The sequence below is a fragment of the Brachionichthys hirsutus genome, chromosome 8 (genome assembly GCF_040956055.1).
Source record: "Brachionichthys hirsutus isolate HB-005 chromosome 8, CSIRO-AGI_Bhir_v1, whole genome shotgun sequence".
NCBI classification, from domain to species: Eukaryota; Metazoa; Chordata; class Actinopteri; order Lophiiformes; family Brachionichthyidae; genus Brachionichthys; species Brachionichthys hirsutus.
The window spans coordinates 5,240,555-5,267,423 of NC_090904.1; the positions used below are offsets into that span (position 1 = coordinate 5,240,555).

Here is a 26,869-nt window from a genome sequence, read left to right on the forward strand (position 1 = left end):
CTCATTGAGTTACAGTTGAGCATTGTCTGTATCTGGGTCCCAATTTTGAACTGATCTTCGCAGAATTCGATGATTTACACGAAAGGCTTACTTCCTGTTGCAAACAGGTTTTACTGTAACTGCTCTCTGACATGCGGATGTCTTCAAGGCAGGATTTCTACCTGTCACGTAAAGTTTGACAGATTGGACCAGAGATACTGGAGTAATAACTACATCTTTCATAAACTCACTTGTACCTCCATGGCCACATTTTCAAAATATGCAGAACTTTTGATTATCATTTCATCATTAATGTTTGGAAAACGGGCCATACCTTGTCCACAAATGTTCCAACTGGACTTCTTTTCAGGCTTTAATCCAGGTCACACTTTTATCACACCCACATGAAGTCACACCAGGATAAAGTACACATAAAGACCAGGAGGAAATGTTGGTCTTACTGTAACAGAGGTTAGAAACGTCTGTGGGGTTTTCCAGGCTATTTTGGTGAACAAAAGTTTAAGGTTTTGAAAGCACTGAAATCTAATATATAATTTTTTTTCAATGATTCGAGTTGCATTTGTCCAGAATAAGAAATAATATTTATAATATAACAATATATCAATGAGTTTTTGAGTAAGTATTAACACTATGTACGGTATGCGTATTCATGACAGCAAGGTTGATAAAGGGTTAAAAGCCTCTTGGGCTAAATCTTAATTTCCTTCATGCCAGCCAGGCCACATAGCGTTATTTCTTTTCAACAGTAGAAGCCTGCTGGTGACTATCCTTTTAAAACAAGTCTCTAACGCAACGCAAACACCATAGTATCTAACCATGTAGAATATTACAGTAAGAGGAGTGATTGGTCATGCATCCATGAGTTTGAATTTTACAAGTCAAACAATTCTCATTCTTGGAGTTACAGATTTAACCTCAACTGGGCTAATAATTCAATTTAGAATATATATTTTCCAATTATGTAAATGTTTGACACACAGACCACACACATAAAGTGTGAACTCGGTAAGAGACAACAATACAATGATGCAGATCCCAGTACACACTTCCTGTAATTCATGAGTTTTCACATTTCCTCATTCTTAACAGAGAGGGCATCTTTTTCTCTAAAAATAAACAAACTATCAGTAGTTGCATTGCGACTGCAGCGTTGTTTGCTGGTATACTTTTAAAAGGGTGGACAATAGAGCAAAATACTAGCTTCAAATTGACTTGATAGAGCAAAGCCTGTATCTCACCACTGAATATCATCTGGGTCGGATCCAGAATGGAGTCAGCAACAAATATTTAATTTTAACATTAAAACCCCATTTACAGATTAAAAATCAGTTACAAATACACATCAACTCTGATTCACTTTTACTTTTCAGCATTTTACAAAAACAAATGTCTGCACAAAGCTCTTGCGGGCCACAGAAAATGACGTGGCCGGCCACATTGGCCCGCCACGTCAAAAAGATCGATTTCCTTTTAATGCTACACTGCTGACACCTGGCGGCAATGAATCATCACTACACCTCAAACTGAGTATTTTCACTTCACGACGTGGAATTGCTTAATTTAATATCAACAATGCATCTTTAATTATATGGCTCGATGGAGTTTTAATTCAACATATTTGAACTACTGTAGTTCTTGTCTGCGACATTAAAGTTTACGCCGAGGCGTTCACGGTGTAACTTCCCCTTTAAGAAGTCCAACCAGATGCTCAGCGCCAATCGCGGCGCGGAAACTGAATTTCGTTGTCAGCGACTAGCAGCGAGTCGTCCGGTAACGTTAGCCAGCAGGCTAACAAGCTAACGGCGGTCCGTGTCATCTGCTGTTTGTCAACATCACCGGAAACATGACTTCTGCACTGGTGAGTCGATAACCGGATGGTTTGTGCCACTTGAGCCTTTGTCCTGAAGTTTGTTGGAGATATTTTACTTTACCTACGTGTGCAGCGAGAGGCGAGGGTCAGAGATAGTCACGCTTCCTCCTAAACACGGAAAATAAAATACTTTTGACTTCTTTTTCAGGGAAGTTCTGTGATTTATTAGTGTATTTTAGTTAAGCAGCACATGTGATTCAAACCCTGGTGTGCAAGAATCTATCTATCTATCTATCTATCTCATGCGCAAATCTTCAACACTGTTGCATGCGATAAATTCATTCATATTGTTTTGTGATCTTGCGTACACCATGTGTGATGCCTGAAGAGTATCAATAAGCAAACAAAACATTAAATTGTGAAACAAAGTCAGAAAACTAAAAATAAGTCAGAGACACGACACAAGTCTTGGGATGTGTTGGGCTGACTCTCTGGCTGTTATGTGTCATTTTAAGGACGGTGTAAACAATAAACATAAATGTTGTTAACCTGCTGATGTTCTGCTACTCGCATATCAAAGAGGAACCAACTTTGTTGATGCGATAATATTTTTTATTTACGCACAAAACACAAAAGTGCAATCAGGATACGTGTAAAAAGTTTACCAAAAACACAAGTCAAAATATACAATCGTCTCTTTTTTATTAGATATGTTTATTTAATGGCATTAACTTTCAACGCCATATTTGTCAAAATATCTCATAATAAGGCCCATTTCAAGCTCCACGGTTCCCATGGCTTCGGTTTGCAGTCTGTACCGGTCCGCCCCGCTGTGAATCAGGTCCGGGCTCCGGAGCTGCGGCCCGCCGCCGACAAACATCTGCGCCAGCTGTTCCTGCCAGGAGCCGAGCGGCCTCCAGGTCACGCAGCGTATCCGGTGGTGTCCCGGGCTGGAGGGGACGTGGCAGTACCCGTAACCAAACAACTGGCAGCGTCCGAAGGAGTCCTGGTGCCACACTTGGAGATGCATTTTGGGCCATCCCTGGAGCCCCTTGGTCGCGTAGTGGAGATCGATCGGGTGGTTCCAGTACGCCATGTCTCCTATTTGGGGGTTGTCCACTTGGGTCTGGCCCTCCTTCAGCCCGGACAGACGACGCCATGCTCCTCCCGTGTGAAACCCCCATTTGCAAAACAAGCTGTTCTGCGGGAAACCGCTGCCTCCGACGATCTGACCGATAATGTGGAGCTCGGCCATGTCTCATCAGCATGCGGCGCCGAAAGCCCCCTTTGCTGCGCCCGTTCGTGTAAAACGAGCGGCTTAGCGGCTATCTGCGACTAGCATCACAGCCCGCGTCTCCTTGGTAACTCGGTAATGGCGCGGTAGCATTTTTTTTTTTTACCGTGAACTTTGCTTGGCAGGAAGTACTTCCGGTTCATGTTCGAACTCTTACTACACTCTTGAATATGAATCCTAAAACCTTTGCTACGTAAATTTTAGGTTGCCCAACATAATAAATAAATAAAATAAAATGTAATAATGGCAATTAAAATTAAGGTGAATTTGTTGGGTGTCTGGTTTTAAACGTGCGTGTTTTTGAGCACAGAAAGCCTGTAGTTGTAAAATAGCGCCTCTCCGCGGCTGTAATCAAACTCTACCTCCGAGTTAGTCAGATTATACCTTTTTTTCTTAATATCAAAATAAAAACATCCAGGCAAAACCATTTTTAATCATGTTTTAAATATGGCTGCTTCCGTCTGTCTCTCTCGTTCTTAATATAGTCTGATCCAGCTCTTGAGAGACATTTCAAGGGTCACAGAGACACTGTGACGAGCGTGGACATCAGCTGCAACATGAAGCAAATTGGTAACTACTACTTAAATGCACTCCCTCTTGTGTTTTATTTTTAGATGATTTAATGCAATGTACCCATTGACCGTTTTGGTATGAGTTCTGTGGTCATAAGTGATGTGTTCAGCTTCCTGGCCTCTGATCTGTTATTCAGCTACAGGCTCTATGGACTCCAGTGTGATGATCTGGAACATGAAACCTCAGATGCGAGCCTATCGTTTTGACGGACATAAAGACGCAGTTATTTCAGTTCAGTTTTCTTCGAGTGGCCACCTAGTAGCCTCTGCATCCAGAGACAAGACCGTACGCCTGTGGGTGCCTAGCATGTAAGCTTTTAAATATTATACTGTTATGTTGAACCATCTCTATCAATCTTTAGGATTACTTTGTGTATTCCGCTGTGACGCTATATTGAGGGACAATGACTTAGACTCATAAACAAAACAAAAGTAGTTACGTAGCTCCGAGGAGTCTCCTGCTTCTGCCAGCGCAGAAGAAGGAGATGTTCTATATGTCTTATCATCCACAGGGGATGTTTCTGTGTGTGTGTTTGTGCAGGAAGGCTGAGTCCACAGCTTTCCGGGCTCACACTGCATCGGTCCGTAGCGTTAACTTTTCTGGTGATGGACAGACTCTGGTCACAGCCTCTGACGACAAGACCATCAAAGTGTGGACTGTCCACAGGCAGAAGTTCCTCTTCTCTCTCAACCAACACATCAACTGGGTCCGCTGTGCCAAGTATGCTGCACACATTCATGCAAAACCGAAGTATCTTTGGCTTCTGCAGATATTTGGCATTGCTTTTACATATCATAATTCTTTATTATTTGACATCTTTAATGGATACATGTAATTGGAAAAACTATTATGAAGACTTTTGTGTCTGCCAGTTCTTGATGTAGAATTTTAAATACATCTTTTGCAGGTTTTCTCCAGATGATCGTTTGATTGTATCGTCCAGTGATGATAAGACTATAAGGCTGTGGGACAAAAACAGCAGAGAGTGTATTCATACTTTCTATGAACATGCTGGGTGAGCACTGCAGACAAAAAATCCGTATAGGGGGGTGCTAAAAGTTCTAATATATGAAGATGTGGAGGATTAAACCATTGTGCACTGCAGTTTTTACTGTAGGTATTATCAGTCGTATTATTAATAAAAATTGCATAAAATTTTTGAATTACTTGACAGGCTCTGTAAAGTTGTCTCCCATCCTAATCCCAGAAGTTGGACATCTTGGTCATTCCAGACTTTTTTACAAAAAACTATTCTAATTCAACTACTTGTCTCTTAAGGGTTTTCAAGTAGTATTTTAGGACAATGGTTTTGTGTAAGTTATTATTTGTAAATACTGTAAAACCACAACCAATGAAGTAATACCCTTGAATTTGATTTGTCTTTTTACAAAGTTATGCAAACTTTGTGGACTTTCATCCCAGTGGAACGTGCATCGCTGCTGCCAGTACCGACAGCTCTGTGAAGGTGTGGGACATCCGATCCCATAAGATGCTGCAGCATTACCAAGGTAAGGACACCTTAAATACCAGACTTTCCCTTGAGGTGGAACACTGGACTTCCTTCCCCTCTTGCAGTGCGTATTGTATTTTTCTTTAGATGTTTTCCTTTTGATACAGTATGTCTGAAAGTTACTTTTTAATGCAACTTTTTAGTATTATTTTAATGCTTAAATGCACATGCAGCCTTGTTGCACCATTGTGCCTCGCTGTTTTGTTGCTCTCACATGGTTGCTCTCACACCAAGGTATTTATTATCAGGTGATTCCGGGTTATCCTTTGGAAAACAAATTTTCACCACTTTGCATTAAAGCTGTTATTCTGCAAATGAAAACTTTATTTAAAACAACAACATAGTTTTGCCCACAGCCTGGTCATTTTTTTTACTGCATTCTTTGATACATGTAAAACAACTCTTCCTCTTTGAACAGTGAAATATACAGATCAGGCTTACAATAAATGGCACCAAAATAAAATTAGGCTTAAATGCTTGCCATGAAAGCGGCAATCAAGATTCATGATTTATTTGCATATTCAATTAATGAAATGTTGAGGTCTTTTACCAGCCTGCCTGTCAGTCTGGTTGTTCTAATCAGCAATCTCAAACGGATTGCAGCGCTGAGATCGAGTAATGTCTGCAGAGATGGAGCATGACAATAAAAATATTTTCCTCTCCTCTCTTGTTATTTCTTCTCCTTTCCACAGTGCTTCACATAAATCAGTTGTGTAGTTACTCTTCCCAGTGGGAAATGTTAGTCATCAGTATTTTTTTTTAGATGTCTTGTAGTGATTTTGAATTTATTGGGGTGTTAGCATTCTTGTTTTTCTTTTCAGAATCTCATTTTTTCCGGAGCACATGAATCAGCGCTGTCAGTGTATGTGCATCACAGCTTTTCTTGCACGTACAGTTGTCTGTATATTTTCATGTCATAGCATTTTGCAGCCAGCAGATGGCCTGTGTCGCTTCTTCTTTAGGTCCGAGCGCCTATTTTTTTTTCTTCTCATTGCATTCAAGTGAAGAAAACGGTTGCCAGATGAGAGAATGACTTCCTCTTCCTTTCCTGGGAGTCTTTGGTTCGATGCCATGGACTGGCCGCTGTACTTTGCTGTATCCAGTCTAGCTACAGCATCTTACGATGTCACAAGGCAACAACAAGTGTACATAAGTGTCATTGAGTGAGACACTGAAAAGCCTCATAGGTGCTCCACCATAACTGAACAGGTTCCTTCCATCCAGTTTACAGAGAATCCAAAAATGAATCGGACTTTTGGCTCTGTCTGTTACTCGTATGTAATGTCTTTCATTTTTGTTATTGCCTTTGTGATGATCTGATGAGCTGTTTAATCTTTTGCCTGTCATAACGTGCGTGTGTGTGTGTGTGTGTGTGTGTGTGTCCCAGTCCACAATGGTGTCGTGAACAGCTTGTCTTTCCATCCGGCTGGTAATTTCCTAATCACTGCGTCCAGTGATTCCACAATGAAGATACTAGACCTTGTAGAGGGCAAGCTCCTGTATACGCTGCACGGACACCAGGTAGAGAACACACACACACACACACACACACACACACACAGAATACAGTTCAGATATCCCACAGGCCATGATGCCCCTGCCACAATGGAAAATAAATCATGGCAAAAATCTGTTCTACTGTGCCTGCTTGTGTTTATTTGTGCGTCTTGTGTTTCTTGACGATTTGTGAGAGTGTTTCCAAACATTTGTAAATGTCTGATTGTCTGGAATAGGTGTGTGAAGCATTTTTCATATTTTGGGTACAGGGGGTCGACGAATTACGACCGATGCAACTCGCGACAGTTCGACTTTACGACCGCACTGGTCTATCTTTTTACGACGTACTGGAAAGCAAACGAGCGAATCGATTGTTTGACAGTTTCTGTGGTCTCACCCACGATGTCTACCGAGTGGAAATAGACTCTTTCTACTCCTCATTTATAGAATCATGGCGCAGGATAATGTACCTCCGGTAATTTAACATGGGACAATTTACGACCGTGTCGGGTTGCGACAAAACCCTCGGAACAAATTGTGGCCTTAAGTCGCGGCCGGCGTGTATTTGAGTTCTAACCCAGCGAGTGGTTGGCCAGCGCACAATGACTCGTCTCATTGTTGCATGATGGAAGCAGAACTATGTGTCTGCTTCCGTTCATCTGGATCCTCTTCCTTTCTTCCTCCTTTCCATTTCCATCCCATCCTCTTTTTTGTGTGTGTGCAACTTTAACACTCCTCTCCATGTGTTGTGGGACAATCACCATCTATGAATGCTTTTTTCTGTATTTATTCCGATCATCCTCTTTCCTACCTCTCCTCTACTGGTACTTTGTCTGACTGGAGAAAGAGTCCGGACTCCGGGCAGCTGACTGACTGTATGTTTGTTGAAACAGCTGATGGACTGGCTTGCTGGCTAATTGTGGCCGTCAGTGACTTGCCAGAAGCACATGTGGGCCATCTGTTTATCCGTCCCTCTGTCCATGTTGCCTGTCTTCCATTCTTTCTCAGTCTTTTTGTGGTTCCAGCGCTTCTCTTTCACCTCTTGGAAAAAAAAAAAAGATCTGCCAAGTTGCCCCCCCCCCCTTCTCTTTTCACACCATCAAATAATTCATCTCCTGACTCCTGCCGACTGTTGCTGTTCCTGTGTTGTTGTCTTTGGCTCAGTGGTGACTCCACCAGTCTGTTGTTGCTTGGAGCAATCAAGGTGTTAATTGTCTGTCCATCCACATTTCTGTAGGTTTAGGTTTCTGTAATGTCTGCCTGGTGTGTTGTTCTGTGTGTGGATTGACTTAATGATGAATCACTAATGATAGAATTGTTGTGTGCATGTCACTTTCACGTTCTCTCTCTCTCTCTCTCTATATATATATATATCACTGCTTTGTATAATAGTAACAATTGTAATGATCATATCAATAATTCAAACAATAATGCTGAAGATAATTGTTAAACGCAAAAATATCATTTAAATTGCTACAATAATAAATTACGATAATAAAAATGTCTATTTAAAACTAATTTAGCTCAGTCGTGTTTACTATAACAGGTGTCAATCTATTATACACATTGTGTCTTTAATGAATGTACAGTGTAGAATGAGCAAACAGCCAAATAAATAAGTAGAATGCAGGGTTTAATATGTTAAGATAACATGTATAGTTATTTAATTATTCCTGTTGATACTGAGTTCCAGTCTGATCCTAATACTCTGGGCTTTCCCCCCCCTCAATTTGACAAAATATAGCAGTGCAAGCGTGTTAGTGCCAAATGTACTCGATTTTTGGACATCACCGTGATGGGCCATCCGCATTTTGGAATGTCTATTCATTTATCAGTACTAAAAATATTCTGGTCAGTTTTGTTGACATCCAGAAATGTGTGTATGTATGTGTGTGTGTGTGTGTGTGTGTTGTGGGGTGGGGGAGCTGGTGGTTGTTAGGTGCGGAGAGTTGTGTATGTGTGGCTGTGGCAAGTGCCAGCCTGGCAGCAGGAAGAGCAGAGACAGAACATGCTGTCTGTCAGACTGTCTCGTTGCCATAGCGACGCTGTCTGCTTCTCTCAGGTGCTTCTTGGAAACCATTTCTCATCCAAACCAGCCTGTCTGGGTGCCAGCCTCAGGACACAGTTATTTTTTTCTTCTTCTTCATTTCCAACAACCTCCATGTTCATTTCTTTCCCTTCCTTTTGTGTGTTCTCTCCTTCATCCTCCCTTTGAACACAGTCAGAGCGCTCAGGCTGTAATCGTTCACTCCATTCTGCACTGTGAAGGGAAGAAATAGCAAACTAAGAGAGGGATAGTGATTTCTGAGTTTTTTGGAGCTGGAGCCTGTCGACATTCCAGGCTCATATATATATATATATATACACACACACACACACACACACACACACACACACATTGCATGCCAAAGTCCTGACATCCCCCAGGTGATACATTTTGGCTTTGACCTCAAGCCACCTGTTTCTGTATTCTGTTATTGATTGCCCTGCTACAGTCCCACACACCCACTCCCACTTTTACACACACACACACACACACACGCCAAGGTTTCTGTTCTGAGCAGGTTTGTTTCCTCAGATGGTTTAAAGTTGAGTTTCCTAAACGCACACAAATTCGGCACCACTCATCGCATATTATGAATACGTTTTTAAACAAATCCATTACTAAATATGTTTTGCTTCATTGAATTGTTGTATTTTTTGTTGCTCCCATTTACTTTAACACATATTTATACTGGTATAACAACTATACATTTTGGGTTTGTATTCATCAGGATTTGATGCCTATTTTTAGAGCACAATATTTCATAATGCTTTCATCTTGAGGAAACCATTTACAATGGTGACACAATGCTTATTAAAAAGATTAGACGACTGCAGGAAGGCAAACTTGTGATGTTAATTCAATGAATTGTCATCTCCTCTTAACCCAGGGTCCAGTGACTTGTGTGTCCTTCTCCAGGACAGGAGAATACTTTGCTTCTGGAGGATCTGATGATCAGGTAATTCATGATCTCAATCCATTTTTAAATGGCCATTGATTTTTTTTTACTGATATATTTGTAGGTTTATAATATGTGACTTCCTAATGCCACTTATCGTAATATCAAATGGTATGCTGATCATTTATTTGAAATGCTCATAGGATTGAATAAGAACTTAGAAAGGAAAATGTCATACGTGTGAAGCACATTTATTCTCTATGTAAGATTCTGGGTCAGTTTTTATTTTTATTTCGCATGAGGAATCAATTTAAATTCATCTTAAAGGTCATGGTGTGGAAGAGCAACTTTGACTCCGCTGAATGCAGTGATGGTGTCAGGCTGCAACATAAAAGTACCGGTACCTCCAGCTGGCGGGCACCGGCAGCCAGCTCCACATCGCGCCCCCACCTGACTTCGCATCCATCTGTGCGCCACAGTCAGGTAAGATCAAACAGCTGGAGAAGACCACAGCAAACAGACACATCTGTTTTGGTGCAGTATTTAGCTGTAACATTGTAGACTTCCTCTTAGGCCTTTAAACAAATGACCTTCTATTCTGTCACAAAGCACGTATCGTTTGCCTATTGAAGGTTTTCCTTAGAGCTCCATCATCTTTTATCAATCGTTCACAAAGAGGAGGGAGTATGAGGTGTACTGTTTTCAGAGCACTCTGCCTTTCTCGGCACCTTTTCAGACAGATGCTTGGTTACCACTGTCATCTTTTTTCAGGTGACCAGTCCTGTATTAGATGGGTGGGACTTGTCACCCTGGTGTCGGCGTCAAGTTGAAAGAGGCGCTTTCCTATCCATCTACGGATCACTTGCACTTACAGGAGACGCATAGAAAACAACATAGTGCAACTTATTTGTTTCCATTTAATGATGCTCAAAAGTCACATTTATAAACCTCAGACATTTTTAACTTAAAGAAAACCTTCATTGAGTTCATTTTGAGTCCTGCAGTTGAATGTGTACGTCCAGAACCTTTCTCCCTGGGCCAGTTTCTTCTAGTACATTTGTGTTATGCTCTGATCACACAAGAAGTTGCAAGCCTATTGTTCTTTGCCGTCAACACTCTGTTTGCAATATAATATTTTGGTTACTTAGCCAACATCCATCACCAACACCTGTAGGATTTTCTCTCTCTCATTGCACCAGAGCTGCATTCCAGCCCTCACTAAATTGGCTCATGCTTATAAGACATGAGACCTGTCCTACAGATGGACACATGGTGCTGCCCTCACTTAAGCAACATGTACCTGCATGTTTAGACCTCTTCAGAAAATCTTCTTGCATAGCAATTTTTTTTAAATCACTTTATATCCACCTTTGTCAGATATTTCAACCGTGAAGATATTAATGGGGGTGTTGCTGCCATTTAGTTTTCTACCTCTTAATAACAGTCCAGACAACCCAGGAGGCCTTATATTTTACTTATATTTACAATTTCCTCTCCCAAAATGTGAATGGTGTATGCTGTATCATTATTTAAGCATTTGTAATTCCTTGATTTCAAGTCCAAAGATTTCTTTGACTTGTAAATCTCTTTCTTGCCAGGGGCTTTACAAGTAGCGCCGCTAACATGAAAGATTTTGCCTTCAAGTTTGCTCAAACAAAACTCAAGATGAGAGATGATTGTGTAGAAGATGGTCACGTTATATTTTGGACACATGTACATAAACAAATTACACAGTAGTACGTGTCTGTGTATCTTAGTGTTATTACAGAAATAACAATTGAAACAAGTATACACACACACGTGCAAAAATGTGTTTTTCCTTGCTCAGAAATAAACAGCAGAGCACATCAACATGCACAGATGCTTCTCAGTATTTAATGCTTACTGTGAGGCCATCTTTCCTCCCTTCATATCCTTCCTTTGAACTCGGCAGTGTGGTCTCAAGCTACATTAACTACGACCGTGCAGTTTAAGAAATTATACCTATTCCTGCACACACACTCTTTAACGCAGAGTAAAACGGGTTTTTTTTCACATTTCTGACCAAAACATTTATCTCTGCTCATCTTATGACAAGGATTGGTCATTTTTAAGGATTACAATCCCTGTTCTGCCTGATGATCCTCGATTTCAATATTTGACAGAAGAGAAATTTATTTCAGCAACCTTAAATTTGAAGAATGTATCAACAATGAATGACTCATTCATTTGTTGGGGTCACGTCATGAAATCACTGCCACTGGCTACTAATCCAATCTGCAGATGTTCATGTATGACAAAAAATATTTCACTTTTTGTATTTGATATAGTTTATAGCAAATAATTATGAGTATAATGTTTGTTGTCTTGCTATTGAGAAGAAGACAAACATTATTTAAGTTTCACTTAACAATTGTGACAAAGTGCTGCTGTTGGCTTAGGGTTGGCTGAGGTCATCTTAGTTTTGCATCCTCCCTTGCATGAAATAGTTTGGCACAGGTTTTGCACTGTGCCGACTCAGCATTGTTCAGGACAAAATAAAGCCGAACTTATAAGAACCGCTTGCTGTGGGTGCTGACACCACCAAGGACACTGAAAATTAATTTGAGTGCAAGTGAAAAGCAGAATAAAAAATAAATAATACCATAAGAAGAATAAAAAAAATCAGAGAAACAGTTTGAAAAAAGTAGTTTACATTTATATTTTCCTATTTGAATGTTTGACATTTAAGACTGAACAACAAACAAATGCTATTTCTCCTCGTGTCATTGCCATGGATTTGACACTATGCTGTCTTGATTCTTGCTACTTTTATTACATCTGTATTTATTTATTCATTTGTTTAGTTCCACAGTACCGAGCATAAAATTACAGCAAATTCACAACACAACAGTAGCAACAAACAAAAAGCAAACACAATTCATAATAAACAGAGGAGTGGGAAGAAGAAAACTTATTTAATCCCGCCCCCATCCCCCCATATTTTTAACACAATGTACACCTAGGTACAACCTCACAAAATGACCAAAATTTAGATCATAGTGGCGTTACCGTTAGCAACAATAAATGATTACTTAGCAACAACAATTTCATACCAACAATGGTAACAAACAAGCAAACACAAAACAGCACATACTGATCGTAATAAGACCAGCCGGCTATAGCAACCATGATAATGGACAATGTACCAGCAATGGTAACGAGATAACAAGTACACACTAACACTAGTAGGACAGAGTATTGGTTTAAGACACTCTCTCTAAATACTTTGGCCAGACCATCCGTTTGTATAAAAGTTTAAATTTGTGGACATTTTGGCATTGCTTGTGGTGTATATCCAGATGCAGCACATCTAATTTTACAGCTAAAAGGTTTGGATTGTATTATAAGTCAATAAATGTTGGTGTCAGTTATGCTGTAAAACATTAAATTATCAAGCCGTCCAGACTCTAAAAGCAAATTTTGTGCAGCATCGCTTCAATTTTAATGAAAATAATTTAATTGTGCAGATTAAAGCTCCCGCCGATACACAGAGAACCATGTTATTATTTCAACAAATTATTTGAGTGCTGTACAAGAATATCTAGAATATTCTCTATAATTTGTCCAAGAAGATTTAAGCAGCCTTTTGTACATTTTTAAATGTAGCTAGACAAATTATTACCTTTCCCCTACTCAATCTTGAACTGTTCCACTGAGAGTATGTACGTTAAAAATGCCAGTTGAAAAGGACTGTGAATCATTGCATTCTAGTTTTATTTATTATTTATTCATCATCCAAACACCTTTGTTTATCAGGGTTGAATAAGAATTGTCATATGACAGTTGTTACAGTTAAATGAATGGTAGTGGCTGCACCTGGAAACAACAGCCTCCTATAGGCTTTCCTTTTCATGTATAATTTAGCCATTCATAATTTGTTATTCATAAAGGCCCTTTCATCTCTCATAAACTGCTGTAAATCTCAGACATGTGTTGCCAGAGGAGGAAAATACCACCCACCTGCATAGATGTTTGTTTTCTTTTCCTCTTGGAAAGTGGATTCAAACGCTTTGAGTTTAAAAGCAGAATATTAAACCGAGAACAGTGCTCTGATAAGTGGAGGTATGAAACTGACAGATTTTCAGAGTGGCACAATAAGATCTTCCTCAAAGGCCACTAAACGTTATTGCCACCGGCACAGTCGATATGCAAACAAATTTGAGAAGTGCAAATCTAACACCCTGTGATTGCAACTCCTATGCAAAATAAAACACACATGTGAGAAATTTGCAGTGCTACTGTGTGTTAGACTTATTGGATATTTCTTTTTCAATTAATACAATGGTAGATAGCAATTAAACTTGTAATACTAATACAAAAAACGACACTTTATGCATACCAATAAGACACATGTAAAAAATCAATGGTTGTTCCAGGGTCACCTGGAAAGTGGCTGTACCACCCGTCTGGTTTCTGCGTGAATCATCTAATGTGGCATTCATCGTTACACAAACCAGCTTTAATTATTTTCATCAGGAAGAAGTCAACTAATAATAAGACATGCACACAGATCAATGACTGCTGCCCTCTCAAAGTAAGATCCCCAAGGATTTTATAAATGGCTGTTTTGGAATGCTGATACTTCAATGCACTTGGAAGCAATGCTCCATGGTAATCAATAATCAAGCAATAAAAGGCAATGTGGCATCTTTAACATTTTATCTTTAGCTGAAGATGACACAGCTGAGCAAATCTTTGTGTGCTGCTGCTTCCCTGTGTGATAATAGACGCATCAATGACTGTGTGTGCGTGTGTGTGTGTGTGTGAGTGCCAACCATTGCTGACAGGCAGATCAGCTCTCTCTGATCACATCCACCCTAATCCCTCCATCCAACCCCCTCCCGCCTTCCTGTCTCTGGATTCACATCTGGGTCTTTCTCCCTCTCACGTGTGCAGACAGACGAGCTGCACACTCGCAGCAGGCTTGCCTTCACGGCTCAACACACACAGAAACACACTTCACTGCACTGCTTAGATTCAGCTTGTAGGATGTGGATTGGACAGCGGGGAGGGAGTTCTGAGGCAACGGTATCTTTATCAACTTTAATGTTCTTTAATCTACTAAAAATATTAATCTAATGTCTAATGCAGTAGGAGAGCAACCGGCTGACTCCCCTCCTCAATCAGAATCATTGCAACAGAGGAATTAATAAAGGACCTAAGGATGTGTTTTAGACGTCAGCAGCACATTGACCTATAGGGTGCAGATTCTGATATATACGGTACTTATGGTTGAATGTATGCATCTTAAAGGCGCTGGTACACAACAGGTGATTTTGCTCTAACAGTGAGAGTTGAATACAGTTGAGCAGAGAGCAAGAGAGTGAAGGGCAGGGGGCGTGACAAAGAAGCATGGAAGACAAGATAGCAGTGAGAAATAGAGTTTAATGGTCCAGTGGAGCGAGAGAGCATCGTTGAGGAACAGGAAAAGGGAAAGGTAGCACACAGGGAAAGCAGGGGCTGCATGTTAGCCAGCTAGTCACAGCTTTAGTTAGCTGAGCTGTTAGTTGCTGTTAAGCATATGTCATGATGTGATTAGAATGTGGACATCCTACAGCTTTACCCATTCAATGAGTTCATTATTCGTTTTTGTTTCAAATTCTTCACCATCATAATAAAGCCTCAGAAAAAGAGGTATGATGGGTTAGCTTTGCCACCCAATGTTAACATCAATGCTTATCCTGTGCAGGGTGGGTGTCATCAGTGAATCACAGGAGCCACACATCGACGGACAAATTGCCATTTCCAGAGTATTTCCGGTGATGAATCTCCGGAGTGGCTGACTGATTGTTCATGCAGTGTAATGAAGGGTTTTGTATGCAGCTTGCAGGGCGTATTGATGGGGCTCGCTCTTTCAGTCTAACATTTTAATTTGGGCTAAAGGAAATTTTCCACTGTTGGTTTTTCCACTCCAGGTGATTTATCACAAGGGTGGTCACTGTGTGTGCTGTAGTTGTTACAGGACGTGTTGAGTTTGCTGAACAATATATTGATGTTGCTAATGACATTATGTTTCCAGATAAAGCCACAGTAGTGCAGTGTAGAACACATTTTACTGCTTTAATTGCAAGCGACAACAAGCTTTTCCAACGAGTCCAATCGACCTATTTAGCACAGACATCTGTCCTGAACTGGATGGCTGAGAATCTTCAGAAAAGTGACAAGAAAACTTTGATTTTTCTGACTAACGCAGAAGAAGAAAAGCTTGGAAATTTGTTTTTTTTCCTTTTAATATTTTTCATTTCTTTTCTTTCATTTTTCCCTCCATCAAGCATTAAATCCAATCTTTAAGCTTGTCTTCTGTTCTTTTATCCCCACAGACAGACGTTCCGAGCTGCACAATAGGAAATTAAGGGTGCTTTGTTTTTGTTTTTTATTCATCCCATAATTTTGTTTTTGTCTGATGCTCCTGTAAAGTGAGGATGCATACTGAAATATATTTCTCTTTGCACATTGAACACTAATAGAGCCTGTGAAACTTAAAAATGCTGCAGTGAACGTTTTACTATTTTGTCTAGGATTGTTAGGGCTCACATTAGAATGCTGGGGATGAGCTGATCAGGCTCAACAGCCAAACCTTTTGGCATAGTGTGATAATCTGATTTCATTTAGGAACAGTCAGGCGCAGTAAAATGTCAAATTCTTATTATCATAAAACAAACAGATTTGGCTTGCCAAATTACTGCATGCCTTCAAATTAAAAATAAATACATAAAAAGATCACTAAATAAATTGTCACTTCTATAGTGAGGCTAGGCAAACTCTAGTCATATCTATTGTTGTTGAGTATAATTTGTAGCCACATCAAAGGGAGTACCTGTCAGGCTGCTGGCACTCTGCTGACATTTGGTGTCAGATCTGCAACCCCCAGCCTGTTCCTCTAATGGTGTAGCAGGTGCAACTGTTTGCCTCCCGGCTCCAAGTATCCTCAATCAGCAGTTTATGTGCCTTACTTTGCAAAGGAAACTTTAACTGTGACATAGGGTGGTGGTGTAAAAGAAATAGGGCCTCAACCATTACCACCACCTGCAAGATCTCAGTTCAGTTTTAGTCCTGTAGGCATGGTGGTCACTGACCTTCATGCAGTTATGTCTCACTGAATCAATTCACAACACAAACAAGCTGACAGGGGGTGTGTGTGCTTGTAAAATAGAAATAGAAATAAAGAGAACGTCTCCCTAAAAATGCTAAAAATGCAACTATGATTCAACTTTTCATGGCTGATGTATAAAGATACAGAACAACTTAGAACCTTTTGACGATGATCCAGATCACCATGTGGACGGTGTGAATCTGTCGATCTAATTGGGAGGGAAATTAGCTGCTTGGCGGAGGTCTGCGCTCTGTGTGCCTTTCTAGTTTAGGTATAGTCATCCTTGTTTGATAATTTAAAGTAAAACTTTTCATTTTTGGAAATATCTCTTTTAATCATGTTGTTATTGTGACAACAAATTTAGAATAATGTTCATTTGGCAGAATGTATGTCTCTGGATTCATAGATATTAATAATTTCTTTATGACCTTCTTTAAATTTAACTTTTAGATGCATCTTTGAAAAGAAATTCCTTCTTTTTGTACTATTTAAGATGGATTATATTGTACGATTGATAGTACAGTCGGTGATGCTGGATCACAGGATTTCAGTATCTCTATGATGTGCACTAAACAACACAGAATATTAACGATGGCCCTTGTGTCTGAAATATTGTATGTGTAGCTCCATCTAACAGCTCTTTGCTCGCCTTCCACATAAAGGTTCCTGAATTGTCTGAACACTCGAATGGACAGGACAACACGCAGAGCAGGGGGTGGAGTGGCAGCCACAGCAGGGCGACTCATTCCCACACCCACAGAAACCCCAGCTCCATCTCCTCCTCCACCCACCAGACGAAGACCCAGGGCATTCCACAGACTTCACCCCAGGCTCAAGCACCGTCCCCAGATGCAGGCCTCCCCCCTGGTTTAGCTGGCACTCTGGAACACATCATAGGTCAGCTGGATATTCTCACTCAGGTGAGCAGAATATGTTTTAATCTTTGATTACAAACAGAAAATGGGCTTTGGCTGTGCTGCCCACACGCACTGAAGTCAGAACAAAAACACTCTTTGCTTTTGAACCTGCAGGCCGTAGATTACATCAACCAACAGCACAACAATCTCTCCGGAGATGTTTGGAAATGCGTTAGACTGTTGCACTGACTTCACACAGATGTGGAGGTCACCAAATAGTAATCCGTGATGTTAGTTAATACCGGAGCAGCGTCCCAAAAAGGTTGGATGATATAAAAAAGAGGCCCAGAAAAGGCAGAAAAAGGAAGAAGAGTGAGCAGAGTAGGATATACAGTAGGAGGGGAAAAGGGAGGATAATAAGGTGTGTGTGGGTGTGTGGGGGTGGGTGGTGGGTGGGGGGGGCATCATTCATAGGAACACTAGCAGGGCTCTGCCTTACTTACTTATAGTAGGTGTAAATGCTTTATACCAGTCTTGCTTTCTTTCTTCTTTGGAACTGCAGTCCACCATGTGGGACTGTTTAATACTGGCCAGACACCAACCACGCCCCCTCCCGGGGGGGGGTCTCACCAGTCTTTTCCTTTCAAGTCCCCTGTACCCCAAACCTGATACCAGATGGATCGTCTGCATATAGTTTTACTCTCCAGCTCTCTTGTTTGGCTTTAATTCTTCAGTGGTGGAAACACTAGTCAGCCGACTCAGATGTGTCGTTCCACAGCATGCATAGTGGTCTATTTAATAATATGTTGGACCCATATTAAGGCGGGAATTGAAAAAGCATTTTCAATTCCCGCCTTATATCAATTCCCGGATTTAGGTCCTGATTTAGAACCATGGCCTAAACCCTTCGTTCCTACCCTCACCAGTCACGAGCTTTGGGTAGTGACTGAAAGAACAAGGTCGTGGGTACAAGCGGCTCGGGCATCTATTCAGGATGCCTCCTGGACGCCTCCCTGGTGAGGTGTTCAGGGCACGCCCCACCGGGAGGAGACCACGGGGAAGACCCGGGACCCGCTGGAGAGACGATGTCTCTCGGCTGGCCTGGGAACGCCTCGGGATCCCCCCCGGAAGAGCTGAAAGAAGTGGCCGGGGAGAGGGAAGTCTGGGCTTCCCTGCTTAGGCTGCTGCGCCCGCGACCCGGCCCCGGATAAGCGGCTGAAAATGGATGGATGGATGGATGGATGGATGGATGGGGGGGGGGGGGACCTGGCCGTCGAGTTTAATCGACGTTTATCCCGTCTTGGACAAGTTACCAGCATTTTGTGGGTCTACCAGCCACAAAATACACTGAGGCCCAGCCAGAAGCAGAGCAGTGGTGACAGGAAGTGGCGAGGAGCGCAGCCATCTTTATTAGAGCGCTACTGGCGGCCGGGCTACTCATTGCAGTGGGAGACATGTGTTACAAAAGCATTACAAATAAAAATGTTGTCAGTGTTGCAGCTTTTACTGAAAGTTACCCTGTGGAGTTGAGATCTCTGCTCCTGTAATAACAGCATGGAAAGGTCTTTTGTGAGTAATTTTTCTATTTGGTTGACTCATGTGTGACACTATTCACAGTCATGCTAATGGATTAGCATTAATTTACTGATCTGTGGATGGCAGTCATGCATGAAGCAAAGCAGCAATGCCCCAACATGCAGACATGATGATTGTAAGGTAGAAATGTGTTGTATTAGATGTTGAAAAAGGCACACAGACCCACAGCGACCTGCATCTCAACTCATCTTTTCTCACAGTATTTTGGTGACTATCAAAAAAACCAACATGGTGTAGTTCAGACGGCCTCTAAATCTGCCTTGTGGTATTTGTATTCAAATCATAAATCGATAGTGGTGTGGGGTTTGTGTTGCACAAAAAAGGCTCCACTTCAAAGAGGAATACATCAAAAGAAAAAGCACATTTGTTTAATATGGAATGAAATATTTTTGCAGTATACTTAGTTAGGATTTTCTATAAGACACGCTGCATATGTGACATGTTAAACGCAGCCCACTGTTCCTACAAAATGTGCGTATCAATGGGTTTGCAGTAATAATGTCTCCACTCCTCTTCTAATTTCTGGACAGATCGGCTTTATATGGCACTTTAATGACTGCCTTCCCATCATATGGAAATTGGGCACACAAACTAAATTCTTGCTCCTTTTTCAAAGTATTTTCCTCATCTTCATTTTTCATTGTTACTGTTCTTTGTAACTCTGATAGCTGACGAGACTGAGGGCGAAGATGATGAATTATTCAACATTCGATGAAGTTTCCAAAACCAGTTTGCTGTGTTAGCTGCTTTTCCTTCACTCCTCTATTCTCAACCCCCATAGCCCTTTCAGTTTTTTCTTCCTCTCTAATAATTCATTACACTGTCTTTTGTCCTTTCTGAGAACTGAGCACTCACTTATCCCTTCTTTCACACTGTCACTATTTAATCTGAAGAATCCTGAAGCATCGCTCTCTCTCTCTCTCTCGCTCTCTCAGTAGGTAAAACAGAAATAAACATATGACAGTATACAGACCAAGATACTGTTATAAAGCTTTTTCTGTAACTCACCACAGGTCAGCTTTTTAAGCAGCTGCAAAATAGAGAAATAGAAAAGGAACATGTTGGCATACTTTCTTCAACACTTTTTCCTCAGAGATGATTAAAAGGATTCTAGAAACCACTTACTAACCAAGCGCCTTTTTCAGAAATACAGAAACATTCCCCCTTGTGTTTATATACATTTATAATAGTCCTCTGGGTGGTTGAAGCCATGTAGTAGAGCTGAAGTAACCAATTTAAACATGACTATTTGCTTCAACAAAGATTTAAGCTTCTAAAATCAATTGAATCTGTTGTTAAGCTACGTTTTATGCCATCCATCCGTCCGCTGTCTGTAACCGCTTGTCCTTATTGCTTCTGCCAATCCCGTCTGACACATGGGGGAGAGGCAGGGTTCACTCTGGATGAGTCTCTGACTTGTCACAGGGCCAACACCCTGAAAGACAAACAGCTATTCTCCTTTGCAGTAATAACGTTCAAGCCAGAGATCCTGGCGGACACAGACGAAACATGCAAACTTCAGACACAGGAAACGTATTCAGGTGGATTTTAACCCGGAACCTTGCTGTGGGACAGCAGTGGTACTACCCATTATGCCGCCACATTGTAGACATTTTACACTGTTATTTGTTTTTCTCATTTTTTTACAATTTCCATAGTAACTATCGAATCCCAGAAACCGGTCTGTTACTCTGAATCATCCTAACTTTGTTACAGCATCACATTCTACCACACATCTGTTAGCTATATTTAAAGAAGAGTTCAGGCTTTTCCACCTACCACTGGCACCGGTGTGTCTTCCTTTGACTTTCAGGCTGTTTTGGCGCAGATCATACCAAAGCTATGAGATTTTGTAACAGATGCCAGCAAGGCTCGGGGCGATGGAGAGTAGAATGTGTTCTCGGGAGAAAAGAAAAACAGCTTCCTCTATTTTTAGGAGCATAAAGATTTGGTTTCCAATCTGGACGAAAGCTATATGCCCGTATAATGTTGCCACTGCCTGGGGACACGTGCAGAATCACACACACACACACACAAACACTAATGGCTGACTGGGCTGAGGACTGGGTTGCCATATCAGGTTGGTAAGATAAACATGGTAGTATTGATCTATTCTAGAGAATAGAGACAGAGGGAATACAAATCTTTCATCCTTCCTTTTATCCTCCTGCTGCATAAAATACCATATACATACATGTATACTGTGTGTACATGTATGTATATGGTATGTGTGGACACACACACATCCACTTTGGGTTTGAATGAAATAATCCAGTAGAAATTAAGAGTATGTGATGTTAGTCTGTGGCTGAACATTTATTTCATTCAGCCAACTAATAAATTCTATAGAATTATTTTCACTAGGCAACATTAGCCAAGCAAACAATAAATGCCCATTCGAAGGTCAGAGGAAACTGTCACGACTTGACTGTTTAGTTATGCTCAATATTCCTTCCTTCCTCTCATCCTTCTGCAAGGACATTTGGGTAAATGTTTGGAATTATCGCTGCATATTTTCTTTAGCACATCAGAAGGTCAAGGAAATACTATTCAACACTTTGGAGCCACGTTTTCATCTGAAAATATCAATGTCACAAGCAAACACGCAGAAAAAATTATAAACGGCACAGGACCTTTTAAAGATTTTTACATTATGTATAGTTCATTCATTCATCTTCCGAACCGCTTTGTCCGTTACCGGGTCGTGCTGGACCCCATCAATCAGGAAATCAATCAGTTGCAACCACAGACACTTTATAATCCTGATCTTGAACTGTGTTTATCATTTCCTCCGTTTGTCTTCTTGGATGGATATAACATACTCGGCTCTTCTGCTTTCTGTTTAAAAGCCTCAAGGCATGAATGCATTTTTTTTTTGGTCCAGATATGAATCATCTAATTGTCTTTCTTTTGTTTTAGGTGATTTAGTTACAGCAGTAATGCGGCTGCTGAAGCTCAGATACAAGAGTAGATAGAAAAGCCAGACCCAGTTTTAGCAATCTGTTCATTCACTCCTCAAAATTACACCTGGAGGCTTGTCTGATTAACAGTCCTACATAGCGCAGTGCTCAAATGTACAAGCACAAATGTACAATGAATACTGTCACTGTTTGGAGGATGCTGTGAATAAAAGTATGTCACACTGTGATCTCCCTACCCACACATGCCCATCCTGTTTCAGATAGCAATGCTCCTCCATTCTGTGTGTGCATAAGTGTGTTTATGCAACTGTGTGAGGGGGAGAACAAGAGAGAGTGCGTGCCAGACACAGAAACGCCGGCGTTTTCAGCTCAGGCAGCAGATCTCTCTACAATAATCAGCTGGATTGTTTTTCACTCCCAGCATCTGCCTCAGACACACACAAACTGCCTCTTTTACACACATAAACACAGCCATTATATGGTCATTACTGTCAGGCTGATGCTGTACAGCCCTCTCTAACATGTTCTTTTCTCTCCTATCTCCTTCCTTTCCGCTCGTCTTCTTGCTTTCTTTGTCGTGCCCCCCCCCCACTCACTCAGACGGTTTCGATCTTGGAGCAGAGGCTGACGCTCACAGAGGACAAGCTCAAAGAGTGTTTGGAGAACCAGATGGAGATCGGCCTGCATCTCCAGAGACGAGAGGAGGCCTAACAATGGCGGCCTCAGAGGGAGGTTGTGCGGAGGGAAACGGGGTCACATCGACAACAGCAACACATGTATGGCACAGACGGTGCTCTCCAGCTCCCAGATCTCACTTCAACGGTGAGATCTTACAGTGGCTTGTTAGCCAATAGTTGATCATTTTCCTGACTGCAGTTCAAATATGTACTGATTCTAAGCTCGGGATGTTCTGGTTGTTTAACAAAGAGACGTAAGAAGTGAAAGAATTGAATATAAGAAGTTATTCCTCTACAATGCTGAGAGAGCAGCTGCTTTTCTGCTGACAAACGACCTGCTTCTAGTCGCTGATGTTTGCAGGTGTGTGTGTGTGTGTGTGTGTGTGTGTGTGTGTGTGTGCGCGTTCGTGCGTGCGCTCTATCTGCAGAGGTGTACATACAAAAAAGAGACCTTGGTTCTTGCCTATGCACCCCGTGTGTGATTGTTTCAACTCCGTATGTGTTTGCAATTTTCTGAAAAATGACATCAGTAAAATGTTCTCTCTTTTTTCCCCCCATTTCATGTTTTAGCTGCACTCTGAGAACTTGGTCAGATTTAAACCTGAGAAACGTTACGAAAGTAGGAGCCTGACGCTGAACTTATAGCAGTTTGCTGTCGATCTGCCGTGCCTTTATTGTATCTTTCATGAAGAAACTAAATGTCTAGTTTTTAGCTGTTTGAACTGTTTTTAAATAATAAGTGTGATAATACTGTATATTTTTGTGATCAACAACATATTCTGTGAAAACGCGCACAAAAAAAAGATTGATGTCACAGAAATATTGTGTGCGGCTGAAGCAGGAACTTTATCTGACCTCCATTATTGTTCAAATACTGTTAATAAATGTTCTTTCATGAAGTCCAACATTTGCTGTCTTGCTGCCAGAAATGGTTCGATACACCAGATTGCTATTTGCTCCACTTCTTATTATGCAGATAGTAAAAGGTCAGGACCAAGACATTACTGACTGAAAACATTTTGTGCCTCAGTATCACCACAAAGCTGCGCAGCACGGTGGCGCAGTGGTAAGCACTGTTACCTCACAGCAAGAAGGTCGCAGGTTCGAATGAGGAGTTTGCATGTTCTCCCTGTGTCTGCGTGGGTACTCTCCGGGTTCTCCGGCTTCCTTCCACCACCAAAAACATGCAAATTAGGGTTAACTCCAGCACGACCCGGTAACGGACAAAGCGGTTCGGAAGATGAATGAATCAAGAGCTCACAACTCCAGTTGGCTGAGTGTGTGAAAAAGTAATATTTTACAAGGAACTGGTATTTTCTTTTGAAGTACTTTTTAATAAAGAATGAATTTCCTCACAAATTACAGAACCAAGTTTTTCCTTCTTTCTATTTCGTTCTTTTCCCGTTTGATCCTTTTATTTCTAAGAAATATTGGACACTCTTGCTGCCACTGACATAAAAATGAGCCTATGAATTGATTCCGGTTGCTCTTTCACAAACACAGATCTTTGTTTGTTGTGTCGAGTGAAAGAGAGTTTGTTTTCATATCCGCTGCCAGATCCATGATGTCACCCATTTCTTTTAAGAGGCCGTTTCTCACTCTGATTGGTTCACAGAGGCTGAGCAGTTCGCAGAGAAATCATGACTTTTCTCTCTTTGATGTCCCCGGCAGCCTTTGAGATCATGAGCGGTGATTTGCTCATTTTTTGCTCGAGGTAATTCAGTATATTCTCAGTCCTGTTTATTTTTATTTATTTATTTTTTTCCTATTTTTCTCACATTCTGGTGATGTGCACATCCTGAACTAGTGCATCACGGTGAGTCCTGTTGGAGCAGTGTGGCGTCATCAAATGGGGAAAATATTAATCACTGTGTCTTTAAGACCCAACTCAGCGCTGATGGAAAAATAAGAAGAACAAAACCGGAATTCTGGACCTGTGCTGCCGGGCCCACTCTCTTCCTTCCTGTCTGGGGCCCAAGGACACACACACACACACACACACACACACACACACGCCAGAGAAAACAGCTCCCTTTACTCTGGGCCTCAACCAGACAGTCTGCCAGGAGCTCAACTAGAGGAGAGGAGGGACAAAAAGAGTGGGTTCAATAATTGCATGTCTTGGTGTGTGTGTGTGTGTTAGTGCACTCCTGTATGTTTTTTCTTTTCTTTTTCATTGAGGTGACAAACTAGTTTCAAACATAGGCATTTCTGCATTTTGGCCGGCCCTTCCTTCAGGCCACACTTTTAAAGGATAATTTGAGCATTAAAGTTTAAGTTAAAATCTAAATTTAGAATTGTTGTGAGGGTCAGCCTTAAATCTGTTGTGATAAGCAATTTGATGGATGTCAAATTGTAACTATAATACTATTAACTAATCGAGTCGTCCAACAGCTGTAATCAAGCTGTTCTCCCCTTGTTCATCCCGACTAACTGGTACTAGGCAAAGGAAAAACAAAACAAAACGTTGAAACAGCTACAATGGACAAATGGACGATTGTGCAAAGTGAACCTCTACTGTTTGTTTATTGGTTGTTGTGATTGTCTCACTGAAAGATGAATTCTTACGTGGACAACCTGGAACGTTCGCTAACACTTATTTTAGCGGTTCCAGCTAAAGGATCCCGGACTCACACTGGACTGATGGGATGATCAGGCATGCGCCAGTAGTTCCGATGGCTAATGCTCGGGTTACGGTCCAAAGCCCTTTCAAACATGGCTGTTTAAGGGTGTAAAGCGAGGGCATGAGAAGGAAGCGGGAGAAATGAGACGTTGGAGAGCAACCCTTTGTAATATGTATCCCATGTGTGGCCCACAAGTGTGTGCTTGTGAGTGTGAGGGGGGTGATCTATGAGAACATCTGGATGCGTTTTTCCTGGCGTTCTGTCGCTGTTGCCACTGCTTGCCTGAGAGTGTGTGTGTGTGTGTGTCACTGTGTTTTACTGGCTCAGTGTGCTCCTTGGACTTTAGTTCTCTCGAAGGTCGTGCCGTACGCCAACAGATTTATCAGACTGAACTCATACCTGGTCCGTCTCACGGCCAGAACACTGCGCCCTGTTGCGGCAGGTGGAGCTGCCGTGCATAGTTTCGCTGTGACTGCACGATTAAAAACAGCTGGTTTAGGCCAAACACATCTATTACTCAGAGATATTCTTAGACCTGCAAGAGGTAATTTTCTGAGTGGATACGTACATGCTTTGAGTTTCACACCTTGCTTTGATCCATGATTGACCTTTTTAACATGGTTGATACATCCCAGAGCAGAGGGACAACTAGATGTGCTGTTGTTCTGTGGCTCTGAAGGTAAATATAAACCAGACTGCTTCAGGTTTTACCACCAAGGACTCTGTAATAGTCCATGAAGCTTTTCTGCTGGTGAGCGGTGTGGTCGGCAGACTGGGGGGTATCTAACAGGCTGTTGTTCACAGGGATCAGGATCTGGTTGGCGATCAATGTGGGGGAACCCTTGTAAGGTGTTGCTGTTGAATGCATGTACAGTACGTTACATGTAGGATATGTGTGTGTGTGTGTGTGTGATAAAATAAATGAACGTTTGTATGCGCAGGTGTCGAGGCTTAGAAAACATTATTTAGAGTCTCGTTGCGTTTTAAAGAGGAGAAACGTGTTTGGGCCCCAGTCCTGCCGAGTCTTCTCGAAGCACTGCTGGATTTGGCAAAATTCCCGAGTGCCTCATTTCCTGCCTTATCCCTCCGCCCCCTTTTGCTCCCCCTTTGCTCCCCTCACTGCCTCCTACCCCCCCTCTGAGACTGAGCCCTGCCTGTCAGCAGCCGTTGAGGTTTGGCGCCCTGCTCCTCCAACCCACGCTCCCACTTTTGCTCTAAAACCTTTTTTCTTCTTTTTTTGCATGTTGTCCCAACGGCAGGGGACTTCAGGGACAGAATCAAGTTTAGTATGGCCAGAAAAAGTACGGACGGTAGCGCCATTAACGGTTCTTGCTTATTCTGACTTAAGTAGGCTGCTGTGAAAAAAGTCTGGAAAATCTGTAAATATCTGTATCCATCTGATTTGAATATATACGCACAGACACACACACACACACCTAGATTTAATATATGTC

The 26,869-nt window shown here is 41.5% G+C and overlaps 2 protein-coding genes across 2 annotated transcripts; one reads left to right on the forward strand and one right to left on the reverse strand.

Annotated features, from left to right (window-relative positions):
- Positions 1–1,843: 1,843 nt before the first annotated feature.
- On the forward strand, positions 1,844–22,825 carry poc1a (POC1 centriolar protein A). The gene is made up of 11 exons (XM_068742496.1): positions 1,844–1,858; positions 3,590–3,674; positions 3,814–3,985; positions 4,218–4,397; positions 4,585–4,692; positions 5,070–5,185; positions 6,575–6,708; positions 9,618–9,686; positions 9,954–10,109; positions 17,403–17,660; positions 22,715–22,825. The coding sequence occupies exons 1-11, from the start codon at positions 1,844–1,846 to the stop codon at positions 22,823–22,825; spliced, it is 1,404 nt and encodes a 467-aa protein (XP_068598597.1).
- b9d2 (B9 domain containing 2) lies at positions 2,538–3,065 on the reverse strand. Its single transcript, XM_068742959.1, has one exon. It carries the CDS (start codon positions 3,063–3,065, stop codon positions 2,538–2,540), a length of 528 nt encoding a protein of 175 aa, XP_068599060.1.
- Positions 22,826–26,869: the final 4,044 nt, after the last annotated feature.

Excerpts from the sequence above, each read along its gene's own strand:
- poc1a (XM_068742496.1), top strand. Across the intron at positions 5,186-6,574 it reads GATGCTGCAGCATTACCAAG|TCCACAATGGTGTCGTGAAC; the intron begins GTAAGGACACCT and ends TGTGTGTCCCAG. Across the intron at positions 6,709-9,617 it reads ATACGCTGCACGGACACCAG|GGTCCAGTGACTTGTGTGTC; the intron begins GTAGAGAACACA and ends CTCTTAACCCAG.
- b9d2 (XM_068742959.1), bottom strand. The coding sequence starts at position 3,065 with ATGGCCGAGCTCCACATTATCGGTCAGATCGTCGGAGGCAGCGGTTTC.